This window comes from Trichoderma gamsii, assembly GCF_001481775.2.
Source record: "Trichoderma gamsii strain T6085 chromosome Unknown Scaffold_27.2, whole genome shotgun sequence".
Taxonomy (NCBI): Eukaryota; Fungi; Ascomycota; class Sordariomycetes; order Hypocreales; family Hypocreaceae; genus Trichoderma; species Trichoderma gamsii.
In genome coordinates this window covers 180,344-199,358 of record NW_020171364.1, presented here as the reverse complement: position 1 = coordinate 199,358, position 19,015 = coordinate 180,344, and the positions used below count along the sequence as shown (strand labels likewise).

Sequence of the window (19,015 nt, the reverse complement as noted above, 5' to 3'; positions counted from 1 at the left end):
GCACAAGCCTCGACCCTGGCCGCTCCGGCTGCTCTCATCATCTCCCACCCCTGCATGCGCTGCGTCCTAGCCCAGGGCCAGCTCTCCAATCGAAGGCCCGGAGGCACCCACAATTCGCCCACAGCTCGCCCACTTTCAGCCAGCAACAGCGTCGCGACGCCTGCTGCCCGATCGTGCGACCCCGTCTGGGCCCTCCCAGAGTCCCAGCCTTTGCCTGATCCCAGCAGCTTCGACGCAGCTCCAGCTCAGCCCAAGAAGCTTGCTTGCAGGTGCGGGAAATATGGAGCGGCCACGCCAGACGCGTCTCTTGATTCGGCGCTCAGGCACCGCCCGAAGCCCAAAGCAGATACAAGTTTATTGCCTGCCAGCGGCTGTAATACAAGAAAATACGGGGGCTTGGATTATCAGGTACGAAACAAATCTCAGGTCAACAGACGGTCGCACCTCGTGTACGGAGGCTAGAGCAGCGCAGCGCAGGTACTTGTCCACCGTCCGTCTCTGCTGCCGCATCGCTGCCACCAGCCGGACCGCTACGAGGTACCGGCGGCTTCATCCTGTCCACCCAGCCTCTCGCAATCTTGACTCTTTCAATCTCACTCCCTCGTGCGCGCTGCCGCTCTCTCCTGCTCTCGCCCTCTCCCCCCTCGCCCTTCTCTTCTTCTCCCTTTCGGGGCTAGCTGAGAAGAACGACAAAGAAAAGAAATTGCTAGAACATCGTCTCCCAGGACACCAAGAGCTCTCGCGACGAAGCTGCTTTGTTTTGGTAAGTCGGATCACGGGTTCTGTTGTTCCTGTTGCCGTGCCTGTCGCCGTGCCTGTTCCTCTCGTCTTCCCTGTCAGCTCCCCTCAGGTTCAGGGCCGCTCTTCATCTTCCCGCAGGGACGCGACCCGACAGTCTCTAGGGGAGACGGACGGGAGCCCTCAATTCCCTTTGCCGAGGCAGCAGGTCCTGAAGTGTATGCGCCTGCATGGACGTGCGCAGCTCGAGACTTGGATCAGCAGCAGCCAGCGGGCTCCAGACTTGTCCGGGGGGTTGGGTGGCCCACTCAGCGCATCAAGGCCTTGTGTCTCGTCGTGTAAACAAATCCATTGGCTGGGCCCTGTCACCACGACAGCCTCAATTGCTCCCCAACCTCTCCGCCGCCCAAAGCGTTTGCATCTGCTAATCATCCCGCCGTCGCGTCGTTGGACAGCCAGACCCTCTCCGCCCGTCTCATGACGACGGTTTATCCCTGACTCGCCCCACGAGAGCACAGCTGCACGTCGATTGATCTTGCAACCGCAATTCACGTCGCCGCTCCCCGTCGTCGCTGCCACCGCCACGATTTCCGATCACGATCACGACCCCGACCATCCATAGCGACGACACCAGCGACGCTGCCCGCCGCGAAACTAGCACCATGTCGGTCAAATTCGAGCGGGACACGGTCCAAACCTTTCAAGATGCGACCTCGAACGCCCTTCAGTCCTCAAGCGCCCTTCAGCCCTTCCAGCAGATGGCTGCCGAACAGGGCGGCGTAGTCCAGAGGACCATCAAGACCATCACCGAGAAGAGCGTCGACCAGGCCAGCGAGGCCGCCGACCGCGCTGCTGAGCGCGCCGCTGCTCTCGCCGAAGGACCTGGCCCGATCCGACGAGCCTTCGAAGGCGCTCCTCCTCTCCCCGGAACCAGTGGAAAGCACCCGATGTCCGAGGCCCTGGGCACCGCCCTGACGGGAGGAAAGTCCATGGCAGGCACCAAGGGCTACTTGGCGGTATGTTTCTGGTCCAATCCCTTTTATTGCGCGCGCAATATGAATGCGAAAAGGATGGAGGAGAACGATGGATGCATTGGTCGACGATGTTGAAATTAGGTTTGGCTAATGGCTGACTCATTGCAATTTATAGGCCTACATCAAGGAGCTCGAGGCCAACCCTCTGCGCACCAAGATGCTCACGGCTGGTTCCCTCGCCGGAGCTCAGGAGCTTCTCGCCTCGTGGCTGGCCAAGGACCGCAACAAGCATGGCAACTACTTTACCTCTCGCGTCCCCAAGATGGCCGCCTACGGAGCTTTGGTCAGCGCTCCTCTGGGCCACTTTCTCATCTGGCTTCTCCAGAAGCTCTTCAAGGGTCGCGTTAGTCTGCGCGCCAAGATTACGCAGATTGTCGTCAGCAACCTGGTGGTATGTGCTTCCTCAACCCCTTGCCTACCTTATTCAATCTCCATCTTGAAACGGAGTCGACTCCTCTCTAGATCTGATAAGCGAATTGATCTTGTTTCCATCATGACATCATTTGTAACAAACAAGAGATGCTAACGCCATCACAGATTGCACCTATCCAGAACAGCATCTACCTGGTTGCCATGGCTCTCATTGCCGGCGCTCGAACATTCCACCAGGTTCGCGCCACCGTCAAGGTCGGCTTCTGGAGAGTCATGCGCATCTCCTGGCTCACCTCCCCCATCTGCCTGGCTTTCGCCCAGCAGTTCCTCCCTGACGAGCTCTGGGTCCCCTTCTTCAACTTGGTCTCTTTCGTCATTGGTACCTACATCAACACTCTCACCAAGAAGAAGCGTCTCGCAGCCCTGCGCAAGAAGCACTACGGTGACACTCGCGACGCCCGCGAGCGTGATCCCCGCGACCCTCGCGACCCTCGCGACCCCCGTGATATCCGTGATCCTCGTGATCCTCGTGATCCTCGCGACCCCCGTGATATCCGTGACAACCGCCCTCCTCAGATGGGCCGCCCTGGTCCCGAGGACTATCCTCCCCCTCCCCACATGGGACCGAACCCAGGCCACAACCCTAACTACTAAAGACTACTGGGACTTGAAGCCTACAAATGATACCCTGGCGGCGAACATACGCTGGAGTACTCTCCCCTTCTAAGGCAGCCAGTCAGGGAAAAACATCCATAATCTGAAGTGCGGGTGAGAGGTTCGGAAAACCATATATTACGTTACGGGATAAGAAACAAGAGTGGGCTCCAAATATGTCAAGATGATAACCCACTCGTGGTTTCGCTTCCAAGGACAGAATGGTTTCATTGAAATGGAGAAAACGGGGAGAAAGAAGGTGCTTGCGTGCGTCTGGAAAGAATGATGGCTTTGTTTGGAGGGGGAGGGCAACGCGATGTTTGTTAGTAATGACTTGGTTAGATGCTCCCTTGTATAAATGTTTTGATTGACGTTTTTTTCTTCTTTTTGTTACGTATTCATGTTCCTCTTCTGTTTTCTATTCTTCTTCTATTTGGTTGTTCATGTGTTCCCCCTATGTTCAAAGTAGATAGATGGAGTCTTTTGTTTGGACTTTGCCTTCTATTTAATTATGTAATGCCGTAGTTGTTATCTTGATGCTCGTGTATATCATTAATTAGGGGTATTTGGTCGTAAATTCGTGAATTGGCAGTATCGCCGCAAGTATTTAGTGATGGTAGGTTTGTGTATCGGGTTCGTTGCTGTTTAAAACGCGCCTTGAGACAGGTATGAAAAGGCGACTGGTCCGGTATTTGCTCCTCTTTGTCAAATATTTCAGCTCACCTCGGTAGGATAGCCCTTTGTTTGCTCGTTCGTCATCCTTGTGTCGTAAATCTTCTGCTTCAAGGTCCCGCATCACCACCGTCCGTATCAGCCATGACACCCGGACTCCAGTACTCCCACTCCCCCTTTGTCTGCTTGTCCACCCAGAGCATGCCTCCCGCCATCAAATCCTCAATCACCGTCTTACACCGCACAACCTCCCACCCTAGATTATCCCGCAGCATGCCCACGCTCACGTACCCCAGCACCTGCGCCGCCTCCACCACAGCGGCCTGATCGGTGCTCAGCTCGCGCGGCACGCTCCGCACGTACTCCTTCCTACCGACCGTGACGACAGCATAGCTCCCACCGAGCGGCTTGAGCGTCTCCACCGCGCGGCGCACGTCGTCCTCGCTGATCGAATCGGCGCCCTCCATGCGTCCCTTGGAAACCCGGTCCCTCAGCTCCTTGAGCCCAATCAACCCGCCATTCTCGCCTCTCGTCGCGCCGCAAACCTCCACAATGCGCACCGCCAGCTCAAAGTAAAAGTCGTTGACCGTCTTGCCCAGCAGCTGCGCCCAGACGGAAGACCCCGAGGAGTTGCTGTTGTGGCTGTTTGAGCTCGCGAGGGGGTCGACGCCGATGGCGGAGCACATGCGCGCGAACTGGGCGCGGAAGGACGGGTCGGAGCGTATGTCCTTTGCGTGCGTGGCGGCGAATTGCTGGAGCAGCGAGCGGAAGACGGCGAGCTGGGTCTCGAGGGCCTGGGCGTTGGTGGCGCGGAGGGAGGAGCCGTGGGAGGCGAATTGGGCGGAGGTGATGCGGGAGCGGTCGAAGGCGGCGATGCCGACGCCTTTGCGGGACATGATGAAGTTTGTGAGGATTAGATGGTGGTGATGGACGTTAGCTGCGGGGGTTGTCGAAGCTGAAGTCGAAGAAAAGGAGAGAAGAGAAGGAGACAGATCGATGATATCGGAGAGAAAAGGTGAGAAGAAAGAGAAGAAATGTGCGCAGAGACAGAATTAGGACTGGATGGTTGAGAGGACGAGGAGTAGAGTTAAAAGAGGTTGGAGTAGAAGAAGAGAGATGAGGTGACGTTGAGTTCAATAGGGAGATTCATCTCGGCTTACGTAGTGGGTTGGAGGGGCCGGTTAGCTTTTGGCGGGGCGAGTTTAGGCGCTGATGCTGGGTCTGATAGTGGATTGGGAGCTTATGGAGCACTGAAGGTGTCGAGTTCACAGACGGAGACGGCTACTGTATGTGCCGGCGACAACTTATTAGATACAACTTCTTGATCATTTGAACATGAGAGAAAAGAGAATGCAAGCCAAAAGACTGAATCATATTGAAGTCTAATTAGCTTAAGCGCCCCTAAGAAACGAAAAACAAAAAACGAAATCGTCCCAAAGCTGTGCCATACCCATCCCGTTATCCTTTGCTTTTTGTGTTTTAATCCCATGACAGCGGAGATTCATCACATTAGCTATCAAATCCCCCCCTTATCTGTCTCTCTCTGGCCCTCTCTATTTGCGGCAATCATAAAAAAAAAGTAGCATGTAGCATGTAGTCCCAATGTCATAAACAAGTCCCCCTTTGCCTTTCCGGCTTTCCCGTTTTCCATTCTTCCAGCAAACGGAGTCTAGTTTCTATATCCTCAAAACAATCAAAAAGATAATTGGTCATTTTCCCCTCAAATTCCTTTCTTCACCTCTTTACTGGGTGGCGCATTGTGCTTGGCCGTCACCGGGCTCGTCGTCGTCTTCCCAGTCGTGGGCGAATCGAGGATCGCCCTGGTCAGCGCCCATCTAAATATATCAAGTCAGTCACTGTGGTATAAACAATGGATAAAGGGGGGCGTTGGTGTGCTCACCTCTTCAATGTCGGCGCCATCCTCGTACTCGACTTCGTCAATCTCCTCAGCTTCCACGGCGGGCAGCGCTGGTGGCAGAATGTTTACCAACGTCTCGTACGCAGAATCGTCCTTCAGCCAGTCATCCTCGGGGAACTCAACCTTGACCAAGAGATACAGGTCTCCCTTGGCCTCACCCCGCTTCAGGGGCATACCCTCGCCAGGGATCTTGATGCAGTCCACCGGTCTCAAGACCTTGCCCCGAGGTCGGTTCAGCTGGATGCCGCGGCCATCCAGATGCTTCAGCACCACGCGGTTGAAGCCGGTCAGCGCCTCGCTCAGAGACACCGTCAGCTCTGCGGATAGATCGTTTCCGAGTCGAGAATAGACATCGTGTGGCTCCTCAACCAGGGTGAAGATGATGTCACCGGGGATCTGGTCAGGATACTGATCGGCCTCTCCCTCCAAGACAATGCGCTCGCCCTGCATGGATCCTCGGGGGATGTAAATCTCGAGCGCCTTCTTCTCCTGTGTCGTCCGCTTGCCCTTGCACTTCTTGCACCTGTCCTTCTCCTTGTAGACCTTGCCGGATCCCGTGCAGTGATCGCACAAGACAGTCTCGCGGCGCATCATGCCAGGGCCGATCTGGCGGATAGCCTCGACCATGCCGTGGCCTTTGCAGCGATCACAGCTCGTGGGCTTGGCCTTTTCCTTGCCGCCAGAACCCTTGCAGACGCTGCAGACGACCTGCTTGTTGGCCGAGAACTTGACCGTCTTGCCCTTGTATAGCTCCTCGAGCGTGACCTTGTACTCCTGCTCCTCGTCGGGTCCCTTGCGCGGCCTCATGGGTCCACCGCCGCCGGGGCCTCCAGGACCGCCCATGCCAAATCCAAACATCTGGGACAGGATATCGTTCAGGTCGACTTCAGGGCCACCGGGACCGCCTCTGGAGCCGTCAAAGGCAGCCATGCCGTGGGTATCGTAGAGGTGGCGCTTGTCCTCATCGCTGAGAATCTCGTAGGCTCGGCTGGCCTCTTTGAACTTGGCCTCAGACTCTTCACGCTGGTCCTCGGGAACCTTGTCCGGGTGGAATCTCAGGGCGGCCTATTGAGTTGTTAGTTACCATGTCAAAGATGGGAAAATACAACGCAGCGCGAGAGGGGTGCAGTACCTTGCGATAAGCCTTTTTGACCTGGTCGGGAGTTGCTGTTCTATCGATTTCAAGGATATCTGAGGAATCAAGTCAGGCGAACAGCGCTTCAAAAAGAAGGACACAAAAAAAGAAGAAACGGTTTCAACAATTCAGACGTACCGTAGAGGTCGACCTCCCCGTCTGAAGCCATGGCGATGGCTGGATTCTATTGTCCGGTCTGCGTTTCTCGGGTAGGCAGAATTTCCAACTACCGGGAGGCGATTGCGGGAGCGGAAATGCAGAAAATCTTTTGGCGTGGCGCGGGGTCGATTCCTGGAGCCCGCAGCGCGAAAGTCGAGTTGCTGCCTGGGAAAAGGACAGGCTTCAAGAGGAAAAGCTAAGAAACGGCAGAAGCATAAATTAAAGTGACGAAAGGAGGAAGAAACGAAAAAAGAACAAGAGAAAAGATGGGCTCTTTGTCAGCTCGGTAACACAGTCTGATGGGATTTTGACAGGAAAAGACGGTCCGGCGGGAGGCATTAGCAACTGCTGGCCCAGGATTTGCCGGCGCGAGCGCTAAAACAGAGGCTCAGAGGTCGCAAACAGTCGCCTGCATGGAGGGATTCCAGGTGACGTATCACAAGATTAGCGCAGATAAAAAGAACAGAAGCTTTTGGCTGTTCACAATCTGTGATTTAAATGGGAGATATTTTTATTTCATTATTTAATACAAGATAGATTACTGAACAAGTGCTGAACTTGGTAGTGCTTGATTCTATCGCCAACTCTCTTGCACCGAGCCCGAGACTTTCTTTATCAGCCTTATCAGCAGCGTAATTGCAGGTACCTTGTCCTATCGCAGCATCTCAACGCCACATGTGGCGCTGGGCGTCAAAAACTTACGCCTCACGCCAAGTTCAGCACTGTGGGACGTTTGGCCGATATACTTGGAAAATATCCAATTAGACCATGAATGCGACCAGCAGAGGCTGCAGATTTCGACCATGTCCTCGTTCCTTCGGCTGAGCTTGCGGAGAATAAGCTGCCGTTCAATATGTGAATCAAGAAAATGCGCTGCTGGCCACCTGAGCCGAAACTTTGCGGCGTCTACGGGCCTCTGGCATGACAGGCAAATCATCAGCCCTGGCCAAAAAGGCAGTTTAAGCCAGAGACGGGCATTCAGCTCTGGACTAAAAGGCCTTCGAAACAAAAACAAGAAACTCAGAGATGAGGCGTCTCATGATGCAGACTCTCCCATGATCCTGGGCCAAAACGCAGACCTCCCCATCCGAGCTCGATTTGCGCCCTCTCCAACGGGATACTTACACCTGGGGTCGCTGAGAACGGCGCTGTTCAACAAATTGGCCGTGAGTGCCTCGAATGGCGGTGCTTTTATACTTCGGATTGAGGACACAGACCAGGTACGGCTCAGCTTTGGCAGTGAGAAAGAACAAAGGAGCTAAATCTTTGTTAGAACCGTCTGGTCAAAGACGCCGAAGAGCGGTTAATGAAAGATCTCAAATGGGCGGGTCTTTCATGGGATGAAGGACCAGACTGTGGCGGACCATATGGCCCCTACAGACAAGTAAGTTGACAAGAGATGCTTCAACAAGTGCTGCTTCAATTGACACGAATACAGTCTGAGAGGCTGCCGGTTTATCATGAACACGTACACAAATTGCTGGACCATGATCACGCCTACCGCTGCTTCTGCACTCCTGAGCAGCTGGAATCTCAAAAGCGTGAGCTGCACGAGGCAGGAAAGCCCACCGTTTATCCCGGAACATGCCGCTCTGTAGATGCCGCCGAGTCTGATCGCAGAGCAAAGGCTGGAGAATCTCACGTCGTTCGCTTCAAGAGCGACAAGTTTGGTCGGCCCAAGCTTCGTGATGCCATCTACGGGCCATTCCAGAAGAAGGACATGGAAGAGGATTTTATCCTGATGAAGACGGATGGATTCCCTACGTACCACCTCGCTAACGTTGTCGATGACCACTTGATGAAGATTACACATGTTATTCGCGGCGAGGTATGCAGCTGGCTATCTTTTTTCAACCTTCAACAGTCCATGTGATTAACCGTCATGACCTAGGAATGGCTTATTTCAACGCCAAAGCACGTTGCGTTATATGAGGCTTTCAGTTGGCAGCCTCCGATATTCGCCCATCTCGGGTTACTCGTCGACATTGACGGCAGCAAGCTCAGCAAACGAAATGACAGTGTCAACATATCAAAGTATCAAAATGAGGGCACGTTCCCGATGGCGCTGCTTGCCTGGCTTGCAAATCTTGGATCTTCGTTCAAGCGGGACGTCCAACCGCCTCGTACCGTTGAGGACGTAGCCAATTCTGTAAGCGATTTGTTATCTATCGAGTTTCCCAGGATAATGACTAACATGAGATAGCTGACGTTCAAATTCACCCGCGGTGGCATCAAACTGAACCTGGCAAAGCTTGAACATTTTAACAACAGATACCGGGATGCAATGCTCTGGAAGCCCATTCCGGCATTGGCTGACCAAGAGGCGAAGCTCATTGATGAGCACTTGACACAACCTGTTCTGAAAGAAATCGAAAAAATTACAAACGGCGACATTGAAAACACAGAACTCACAGCAAGAGAGTGGCGGCTACCCCTTGAACTCGTTCCAACACTGTCCGATGCCGAAAAGAAAGCTCCCTACGCATACAATGCCCTTGTCTCGAAACAAGGAGGCTTTCAATCTCCCAGCCATCTTGTATCCCAACATCCATATCTCTTTTGGCGAGTGCCTTTGAACGTCTACAAGGCTTCATTAACAAAGGCACGACCAGAGCAGAGAGTCATTGATGCTCTCAGAGATGTAGTCTCTCAAGAAGACCTTTGGAAGGGCGATTGCACAGAAGTCATGCAAGCTATACAGTCAAAGGTCGAACTTCAAGGAGTCGATCAGCTTACTGTTCATAATGTGCTGCGGGTGGTTGCTGCCGGCGGGCAAGACGTTGTCTCTCAGAGCAGTTCTAGGATGTTTATGTTACTGGGGAGAAAGGAGTGGTCGCATAGACTTGACGTCGTTATACGTCTTCTGGACAACCTCAAAGAAAACTAATATTACTGACTTTGAAGAGACATGTATTATAATCGTTCACCTCTTCTGTGAGTGAATTGATGGATTGAATGATGAAGTGCGTCGGAGTTATGATTTGGTCGAGTTTCCAATGTCTCTACTGTATCTATATAATGGCTGCTTTTCTCCTTGGAAGAAAAGAATTGATGACCGGCACTCTCGACTACTTCTTGCAAACGAATCCTGCAACATCGGACTTTCATCTCTCCAAATTCTCGCCCTTCATCTCCAACTTGCACTTTCCCACGTGAATCATCGCAGCGCAGCATACAACCCGCAGTATCGCTTCCAACATCATATTAATACCAACCCAGAGCAATCTAGCACTCTGATCAGCCACCATGTCGCTCCTTGAGGAAGAGCTCTTGACCTGGAAGGAGTGTACAGATATGGTTAAGATGGAAATCAGAAAAATCGAAAGGGCCCTCACTTCAAACGAAGCAATCGCGGTTGCCGATACGTATCCAATCAGGGCGCTCGAGACCAACATGGACGGCTTCGCACCGTTGCTCAATCCACCAACTCGAAACCAACCCACTGACCGAATCGAAGTCATCACGGGCGTGCCTCCACAATTCCGACTGGCTGTAACCCTCGAGCATAGCCTCAGTCTCATCGTGTCAGACCTTATTCGGCGGTACTACAAGGATGGTGACCTCGTGCGCCGCTTGAATGAGCAGGCAGTTGACATCAAGACAACCCAGAGCATTCTTGTAATGTTAAAGACTTGGATTTGTTCCTACCAGGAGCAGTTTGTACAGTATGGACACAAATATGCGGCTGTCCGGAGAAAGTGCCATGAGTTCTACCTTTTGTGGCATGATGAGCGAACTCAAATACCACCGGTATGTAATAACTAACATTTTTTCTTTTCTTTTTCTTGTTGTGATTTACAGTAACTGACTTTTAGAATTAACAGCCTTTGAAAGAAGTGGATTTGGAAACATATGTCATTGAAATGGGAGTTGTGAGGGACTTGGCACTGCAACTGACTCAAATCCGAAGAATGATCCAGACGGGCAACATGAGCCCGGGTGTGTGAGTCTGAAATGGGCAAAGCAAGGGTTTGCGGTGTCTTTTTCTTTCTTTTACTGTCGGTTTTACACCTCCCCTTCTTGACAAGTGGATGGAAACAGTGTCCTCTATGATCGTGAGATAAACAAAGAAGAGATTGCGAAGTGAAGGTAGCATGGGGACCTTGGGGGCGTTAATTTATGTGTTATTAAGTTGTGCTTTTTCAGGATTTGCCAGAAAATAGATCGTGTTTCTTTTGTCAAAAAGAAAAGATAAAGTCTTACTCTTAATGGTGAAAGAATGTACAGAGCGTTCATCCTTACTTAGGCGACTCTACTGGAAAAGTAAGCCACAGCTGAGTAGCGTTGACATATTCAATACGCGATAGATCAAGTCTAATATATAATATGTTTAATTTCCTACAGTAAAAGTCCATATTTAAATAGCCATGAAGCATTTCCCTTTCTATATATATATAAACGAAAGTGGCGGGGAATCAAATCAACATCAAACCATACAAACAGCCCATCTTTCCATCGTTGGCGCGTTTCTTCTTCAAACAAATTACAAATCATAACGTTTCCAAATCGTCGGTCTCTTTTGAAAAATTGCAAAAAAAAGAAAGTTTTGAAGACCTTGAACCTCGTAATCTTATATCACAGTCATCGTTGGCTACCTATGAATGGATAAGCTTCTCGTCTCTCAACCCATATATATCACAACGACTTACCATCAACTCATTTGTTGTATCCATGCGAGACGACTTTTAGACAAGAGACTTTCGCTGAGCCCGGAAACGACGCACAGGAACGGGCAGGTGAGTGCGGTTAGGCGAGAAGTGAGTCTCGTTGCCGCCGCCCAAGTAAGTGACGTTGCTGGCGCTGGTGTCGTTGGTGAAGTAAGGAGCGGTAGCGCTGTCACCGCCAATTGCGCTGACACCGGAGACGCCAGAAGAAGCACCGGCGCCGGATGTTGAGTTGGCAATGGCAGTTGAGTTGGTGATGGTCGTGACGTTGCTAGGGACGCTGGTGCTGTTGACGCTGTTGACGCCGGTGCTGTTGACCCAGTGGAACGATCCAAACGAGGGCAAGGCTGCGGCGGCGGCAGCGTAGGCGGCGACAATGACGGCAGAGGTCTTCATTTTGGCTGGCTTTTAGGGGATAGTGACGGATGATCCTTGTTGCTTTCGTGTATGGGCTCTATCTTCTTTTCTTAAACGAGTGTATACGATGTTTATCACAGCTCAAAGACAACGGACAAGCGCAGCAAGAAAGAAAGAAAGAGAGAGAAAGAGGACCAAAAGCGCGGGAAGCACTCCTTTACTAAATACTAACGTGCTACCTACATCGGGGATCGGGATCCATTTCGACATTCGAGTCAAGGCAGCCTCGTCCACCGCGTGCGATGCGAGTTTATTCGTACATTGTTCAGCCCGCTTGCGTACTCGCACCTCTTTTTTACGGAGCCCATCGACTATCAGTACCCATGATAGAATGACTGGGGGGGCCTGGCACGGAGCCAACCGAAGACGAAGAAAGAAGAACTAGACAGGGCTTGCATGCCAGCTCAAAGATGGATTTCTCAGTGGTGATATCTCCTGGATGGACGGTCGGTGTGAGATAGGGAGGGCAAGGGCCGTGTAAAAGGTAGAAGGATCGACATACTACCAAGTACAAGTAAAAGTCGAGAGTGGTTTGATGGAGCCATGGCATGGGTTCCACCGGCGTTATATGGACCGCTCGCCGCTTTTTTGTCTCTTTCTCTTGCTTCGTCTTCTATGAACTGGAGTATCTTAGCGATGGTGACATGTGAAGAGGAACCTTGCAGTGGATCATATAAAACTGGAGCCTTGCACAAAAGTGGGAAGGGCTAGGAAGAAGGGAAGAAGAATGAAAAGCTTGGCCTGTATTCTAAGTTGGACGTTTTATGGAAGAGAACAAGAGAGGCGTAGTCTAAGACGTTGTGGCGATGTGCTAGTATGGCATTGTGTTAGTATAATGCGACCTCAATGACAGAAACGCCACCCGGCGGTAGAATCTTCTGTAGAAGAACAGAAGAAGAACAAGAAAAAAATCTCCGATGTTATCAACCAACCCCCTTTTCCGAGCTGTCGTTATCTGCAGTGCTAAAAAAGAGCCCCATCACCAACGACTTTTTTTTTTCTATGGCGGTAACGAGACAAGGATTCTACGCAACAAAGTGGACCAACACCCTTGTAAGAAAAAAATTAAGAAAAGGAAAAGTAATATAACAAAGCATCAATGCTGCAAGCGAGCTCAAAAATGAGCAACAGTCACAGCAACAGCAGCAGAATTCGCTGCCAGTTGGTGAGACATTTACACTTACAACACTGACGTGTCCATGCCGTGTTAAAAAAGAGTACCGTCAAAGGCATTAACCTTTGCAACGGTGAAACAAAACCGTTTTAGTGGCTTGTACCCACGGTGGAAAAAAGCCGTTCTCCTCCGCGCCAATAACGTCCGTACAGCAACTCAAAGTCTCCAGTATTTCTATACGGACCGACGTAGAAGACGGAAGAAAAAAACGACTCGCGTCGCTCCATAACTACATCTTCCCCAGAAAACATGAATCGATGTGCATCTTTAAACTCATCTTCTGTAACCATACTGTGCTGCTTAAAAGAAGAAAAAATGGAAAAATAAAATTTCTCAAAAAGGTTCACGCCACTGCAACACCAATTCCCCCAGCCATGGCGCCAGAATCTCGCAGATCGTACTGTAGAGGCGCCGATTCCAGGTACCCGCGCGCCGAGCCAGATGCTAGTTTGGAGTAGGAAGTTGGCGGCGTCCATCATGGATTTGACAGCAGCGGGATCGTTGTGAGTGTGTGCGAGTATCACGCAGTGCTACCCAGTAGGATATGCAGCCGAGAAGGATTCCATGCAGGAACAAGGAGACAAAGAGAGCAGAACAAAAGAACACCTTGGATTCCCCTAGAACCAAATGGCTTGTAGCACTCTCGCGAATGCTCGTCAACCATCACCTCTTGTTTCTCTCTCTTTCGTTCAGGCAGCAATAATACCCAGCTCAAGCCTGAAGCACCTATACTACAAGTAGGTGTCATACAAATGTTAGTTCTTGAAGCTTCCATAGCACCCATGTCCCATATCCATGCCTAGCCTCTCAACAAAACCTCTTACCGACTGTTCCGTCCTTATGAAAGCTGCAAGGCTGCCTTCACCATCTGCAAAAGCCGGTATTGTCCCCTGTCTGCTCTGCCAGATGCGGCTTATCACTCCACTGCTGCTCAATCCGGGAACAAGACGCTAACACCGCTTCATTTTCTGATCGGCCAAAGGCTGCGCCCAAATCTATTGGTTCCTTCTCAGGGACAGGGGTCTGCAGAGCCGAGACTGCAACTAACGGCTCAGCTCCGGCATCTGCTCTTCGTATTCGCTGCAGGTAGAACAGTAAAGACAGAACTTGAAGGGTAGTAATTGGGTAGTCATTGCACATAAATAGCCTCAGGCCAAGGCTTTCTAAACTCTCCCGACCATCGTGGCCTCACCAGGTATGACCGCAGGGTCCACCTCTTTTCTATCTACTGTAGCATCTTTCAGCTGCCACCTCGACCGTCCCGAGACGAATGCATGGGAGCGCTGCTCCCCATGCATTCATGATGGGACTGCCTTTCTATCTCACCGACATCCACCATCAAGAAACAAAATAACATGCAGATATAAACAAAATAAGACAGTAACCAAAACAGATCCTCCTCGGGAGGATATATTATTCCACCTTAGCTTGAGCATCCCACAGGGCAGTGCTCTACTGTTTTGATTGCCTATTATGTTGTCCGTCACAAAAACGGCACAAGAAAAAGTCCATCGCCATGTCCTAATATAAAAAACAAAGATAAATAAAAGAAGGCAAGAAAGGAAGAAAAAAAAGACACTTTGTAATGTCGCGGTCGTTTCGGATAAACCAAGGCGGTCTTAGCATTGGTCGCAATCGCAGTGATGTTGAAAGGACCGAAGAAGGGGAAACGATGCCATGGCCGATATCTTAACCAAGAAAAAGTTCGCTCTGCTTATATTCGAATCATCGAATAGGGTATAACGCGATCTAGACTTCAATAACCCAAACCTGGAAAACAAAGTTTGTTAGACAACTCAACTTAAAATAGCACGACACGGCTGCCGCATGCCGAAGCGGGGGGAGATGCCCGAGGCAACAGCCGACGACTCATAAGCCTTGAAAACTCAAACTCACCTCCATTTTTCCAACATCCAGCCTCTGTCTCTTTGCTTGGCTCTTTGCGCTCTGAATCGCCACGTCCAAGTCATCTTGGTCACCCATTGTAATCATGTCGTCTGGCACGTCTTCATCCTTCATCTTGATCTTGAACCGTCTTCGCAGGCCAAATTTGTCTCTGATGCGATCCACAAAGTCCGAGAATTCGATCGATGTACCAATCATGATATACCTCACATCATCCGAGTGAACCTTGACACGGATCTTCCGTATATCAGGTCGTCGCGACGCCGCGCGGGAAGGTCGGGAAACAGATCCAGGGCCGCGTCGCACGCTCGATACCATTTCAAATTCGCCTTCGTCAAAGGATCCATAATCATAGTCCGAACCATCGTCCTCATCATCGTATCGCTGTTGTCTGGACCGAGACTGCTTGCTTCCTCGCCCGCCATCATACATATCGTATGCCTCATCGCCATATGGGGACTCTTCCTCAATAGCTCTTTGTCTTCGTGGCGGTTCTCTCGTGGAGTAACCCCTTGAAGGATTGGCGGATGCTGATCGCGAATGTTGTTTCGTTCGTTCTTGTGGGGAAATTGCCTTCTCATATCTCCTGCTGCTCTCTTGTGTCTGGATGCTGAGCTTCCCGACATTCGGTCTCGGTCCAGCGCTCCGTACAGAAGCACCTCGACTTGGCCCTCGATCGTTCTCGGGAGGAGGAGTTGGGGGGAAAGCGTTGTTACGGTTGTTTGGAGGCTCGGATTGCTGTCTTCGGGACTGAAGGCCGGGCTTGACCAGGTTTGTCGCAGCAAAAGATAGATTTTCAGATGGTCGATCGTCTTTGGCCTCTGCTTTAGACTGTTGGGAGACAATAAGCAAAAGGAATCGAAAGTCGAAAAACAAGCACTTACATTCTTCATCTCAGAGCCGGCAAATCCGGTAAACGCATTGGATCGGTCCGAGGCAGCAACCAGTCTGGCCTTGCCGAGATAATCTTTGGTTTTCAAATTGCGGACTTTGGCTTCGTTCGGTCGATACACGACTCCGACAGGAATAGAAAATACCGTATAGCCCTATTGTATGGTAAGTGACAACCCTTTATATCGCAAATATTCCTGACGATACTAACCTCAGCTTCCTCTCGAATAGCTTCGTCAATGACGTTGTGGTCTTCCACGACCTTTTCCTTGACGGCATATGCCAGATCCTGCATACCAGCCTCTTTCTGCTGCAGATATATGTAGCACAGTCCTCGATTGAAGAGTACTTCGCACGAGTAGAGCTTGAAGAGGAGACCAAGCTGGGCATAGTCAATCACGCTGTTACCTCGCAGATACAGCAACGTATCGTTAAAGTTGGCCAGAGCCTCTTCGAAATCGCCCAGCAGAAAATTTGAAACACCCTGCTGGAAGTATGCGACGGCTAGGTATTGATCCAGTCGGATGGCTCGCTGATAACACTCGACCTATGTATGCAACATATTAGCGACGGGGTACCAAGGCGATATCTCACCCAAGGCATAACCTACAGCTTTCTCATGCTCGCCCAATGTGGCGTGGATAACGCCCATGTTGAAGAGAATCTTGCTCGTGTCGCCGATTTTGTCGAATTCGCCAAGAGCATCGTCGAACTCATTGTTGTCATAACGAGCCAGGGCGGCCACCCAAGTCTCAATTTCCTGTGTAATGAAGTCACATTAGCACACCCATCACTCGTACCGTCATGAAGATATGGCGCTGCTTTCAAGACCGACCTGTTTCAGCGACATTGTGCCTGTCTATGCACAAAGGCACAAAGACGATTGCGAAGTGGCTGGCTGAGCAACGACGTGTGCGTCGAATGGTATAGTATATGCAATAGCCAACAGAGCAGTTGGCGCCTCGTCGAGGCTAAACAAAAGAGGTAGCACCGTCGGCAGCTCGAGGGGGGTGAGAGGCAAAGACCAGCTTTAATGACAACGGATGGCCGCCGAGGTGGCCTGTCTAATCAATGTCCAATGCTTCCCAGGACCCAGTCTGTCAGCTCCTCGCCAGGTAGAGGAAGAACTGGTATTGGCTCAAACGAATGTGCGAGCGGTAAGTGCACCTTGGCGGGAAGTGGCGCGAGCGGAAAACGATCCCGTGATAGTGCTCGAAGTTGCCGAATCCCAGAATCGACAGGCGGAGAGACTTTTCTCCTAGATTACCGAGCACGATTTTTCCCTTTCTTTGGATGCTGCTTCTCGTAATGGAATTATTTTTCCCTGGCTCGTCTTTAGACACCCCGAGATCGAGCGAGCGTATAGTTGACCCGACTCTGTGCGGCGGCACAAGGGGGCAATTCCGTGGGGTATGCAAGTGCTGATCTGTGTATGTCACCCGATTCCTGGCGCTCCCTGCGAGTATCTTCTGTATACTCCAACGTGAAGAATCCGGCCGGCCGAATATTAAATTTTATTTTTAGCTGTTGTGACTCCGAAGCAACGAGTGAATTAGCCGAGCTGATGATGAAAAAGCAGAAAAAGGATTGTAGTGTTCTAAAAGATGGACGACAGGTTTGCGGCGCTATCGACAAGCCAATGTGATGGGTCGAGTAGCGTGCATTTGGGCTGGCAAGACAAGCAAAAAGAGTGAGTGACGAGTGGAGAGAAGACGAGGGGCAATGGTCGTGGCGTGCAGTAGTAAAAAGGAAAATTGGGACTCGGAGCTTAGCATGGGATGGTGGAACTGGGAACTGACCTGCCGTTCTCTGGAGGCGTGTCGTGGTTTTGGACAAGGGCTGCTGAAGCCTCACCTATGTTCCAAATCTCACGAGGGGCGCCAAACGCCGAGCCAGGGTTCAGAGAAGGGGGTGCGCATGCCGGCCTGGGCGGAGTACGTACCTGGACTCCTGCTGCTACGGGTGATTCGCAGTCGAGCTCGAAGCTACCAGGCGGTATCTATGCCATACCCCCAGTCTCGGCACTGGCACTCGCCATTGTTGACCTTGGCCTGGGTCTGCAAGCTCGTACGGGCGTACCATGAGATGCGTCGATGCCGTCGTGGAACCAGGGGGCGGGTCTAGCTCTCCCTGTGTCGCAGGACGGCCGGTGGCTTGCACCGTCGCGTGGCCAAGGTGCTGGGCCAGGCCTCGGTTTTGCTTAGATACAGCTGCTAACTGGGCGGTACTCGCTCTCAGCCGAGCTCTCCGTATGAGAGACGAGTCGCGCTCTTCGCCTATCAGAGCAGTTCATGCGGGCGGCTGTTCTTGGGTCGGACGCTGATCTTGCTTGGGGCGCTTGTTCGCAGAGGAGAAGACTGGACGAGAGGTTACTGGAGTGCCCAGCCTCAAGCGAGGAGCTTACCAGTTCTAGCAGCTTGGCCCTGAGTCGCTCGGTCGACTTGATCCCAAAACAGACTACGGGGCACAGTCGCAGTACCGGTAGCGTAGCGTCAGGCCTCTTTTGCGCTTTGTACAAATAGAAGAGCAGTGGAATAACAACCACTCAGCTCCGGAGGTGGTAGCAATGGTAGCAGTGGTAGCGCTAGCCGCAGCAGTAGCGTGCTCGTCAAGGTGCCAAGGGCTTCGGATGGCTGCATTGCGCTGAACTGATTTGTTTCTTCCCTTTGATTAACTGTGGTGATGATCGAGGCTAGAGTTGTAAATTGGCCTGATCCTTCCAGCCACGTGCCCAAAGCAGAATCATTGCCCAGACACTGAAATTGTATCTAGCAGGAAAGAGCAGCAGGCACACCGTAGGCTGATGGGGGCCTGCCAAAATAGCCTTATCGATCTACAACCACCTACTTTGCACCTCATCTCTTAACGCTAGAGCATACATACTATGCACGTGCACTGACAAACGTCTCAGTCTCTCTTTCATCCATTTCTATTCTTGACCCCTCAATCATGCCATCTTTTGCCCTACACGACGCCAAATAGCACTTCTTTTCTATGCTGGAACGCTGGACTTTCGGCGCTCCTGCTCTTCGCAGTCCCCTCCTCCGGGCAATCGATCGATAGCCCGCATATGCGGCTGCACGCATAGACGTGGACAAGCACACTACAGCGGCATAAGGTCCAATTTCAAAAGGTTAATAAGGTGTGCCTATTCTGGGGCAGACGGCGTTGCAGTTCCCGAGTCGATGTGCCTGACAGCGCCGCTAATTGGCTCTCTCCAGGGGCCGAATCCCTGCAAGCCAGCAGCGGCGCGTACCTTTTCGGCGACCCTTGCAGTTGGGC

General features: G+C 51.6%; 6 protein-coding genes across 6 annotated transcripts; 2 read left to right on the top strand and 4 right to left on the bottom strand.

Annotated features, from left to right (window-relative positions):
* Window positions 1–1,400: 1,400 nt before the first annotated feature.
* On the top strand, window positions 1,401–2,798 carry TGAM01_v207368 (hypothetical protein; the record flags this gene model as incomplete). The annotated part of the gene is made up of 3 exons (XM_018807554.1): window positions 1,401–1,754; window positions 1,888–2,163; window positions 2,310–2,798. The coding sequence occupies 3 exons, from the start codon at window positions 1,401–1,403 to the stop codon at window positions 2,796–2,798; spliced, it is 1,119 nt and encodes a 372-aa protein (XP_018659198.1).
* Window positions 2,799–3,580: 782 nt separating this feature from the next.
* Window positions 3,581–4,366, bottom strand: TGAM01_v207369 (hypothetical protein; the record flags this gene model as incomplete). Its single annotated transcript, XM_018807555.1, has 1 exon — window positions 3,581–4,366. The coding sequence occupies one exon, from the start codon at window positions 4,364–4,366 to the stop codon at window positions 3,581–3,583; it is 786 nt and encodes a 261-aa protein (XP_018659199.1).
* Window positions 4,367–5,212: 846 nt separating this feature from the next.
* On the bottom strand, window positions 5,213–6,692 carry TGAM01_v207367 (DnaJ like subfamily A member 2; the record flags this gene model as incomplete). The annotated part of the gene is made up of 4 exons (XM_018807556.1): window positions 5,213–5,305; window positions 5,371–6,453; window positions 6,521–6,579; window positions 6,662–6,692. 4 exons carry the CDS (start codon window positions 6,690–6,692, stop codon window positions 5,213–5,215), a joined length of 1,266 nt encoding a protein of 421 aa, XP_018659200.1.
* A 793-nt stretch (window positions 6,693–7,485) lies between these two features.
* On the top strand, window positions 7,486–9,569 carry TGAM01_v207366 (glutamyl-tRNA synthetase; the record flags this gene model as incomplete). The annotated part of the gene is made up of 5 exons (XM_018807557.2): window positions 7,486–7,902; window positions 7,956–8,066; window positions 8,121–8,510; window positions 8,574–8,831; window positions 8,886–9,569. The coding sequence occupies 5 exons, from the start codon at window positions 7,486–7,488 to the stop codon at window positions 9,567–9,569; spliced, it is 1,860 nt and encodes a 619-aa protein (XP_018659201.2).
* Window positions 9,570–11,367: 1,798 nt separating this feature from the next.
* On the bottom strand, window positions 11,368–11,742 carry TGAM01_v207365 (hypothetical protein; the record flags this gene model as incomplete). Its single annotated transcript, XM_018807559.1, has 1 exon — window positions 11,368–11,742. One exon carries the CDS (start codon window positions 11,740–11,742, stop codon window positions 11,368–11,370), a length of 375 nt encoding a protein of 124 aa, XP_018659203.1.
* A 2,944-nt stretch (window positions 11,743–14,686) lies between these two features.
* Window positions 14,687–16,583, bottom strand: TGAM01_v207364 (tetratricopeptide; the record flags this gene model as incomplete). Its single annotated transcript, XM_018807560.1, has 6 exons — window positions 14,687–14,707; window positions 14,834–15,673; window positions 15,727–15,888; window positions 15,945–16,280; window positions 16,344–16,493; window positions 16,569–16,583. The coding sequence occupies 6 exons, from the start codon at window positions 16,581–16,583 to the stop codon at window positions 14,687–14,689; spliced, it is 1,524 nt and encodes a 507-aa protein (XP_018659204.1).
* Between the last annotated feature and the right edge of the window lie 2,432 nt (window positions 16,584–19,015).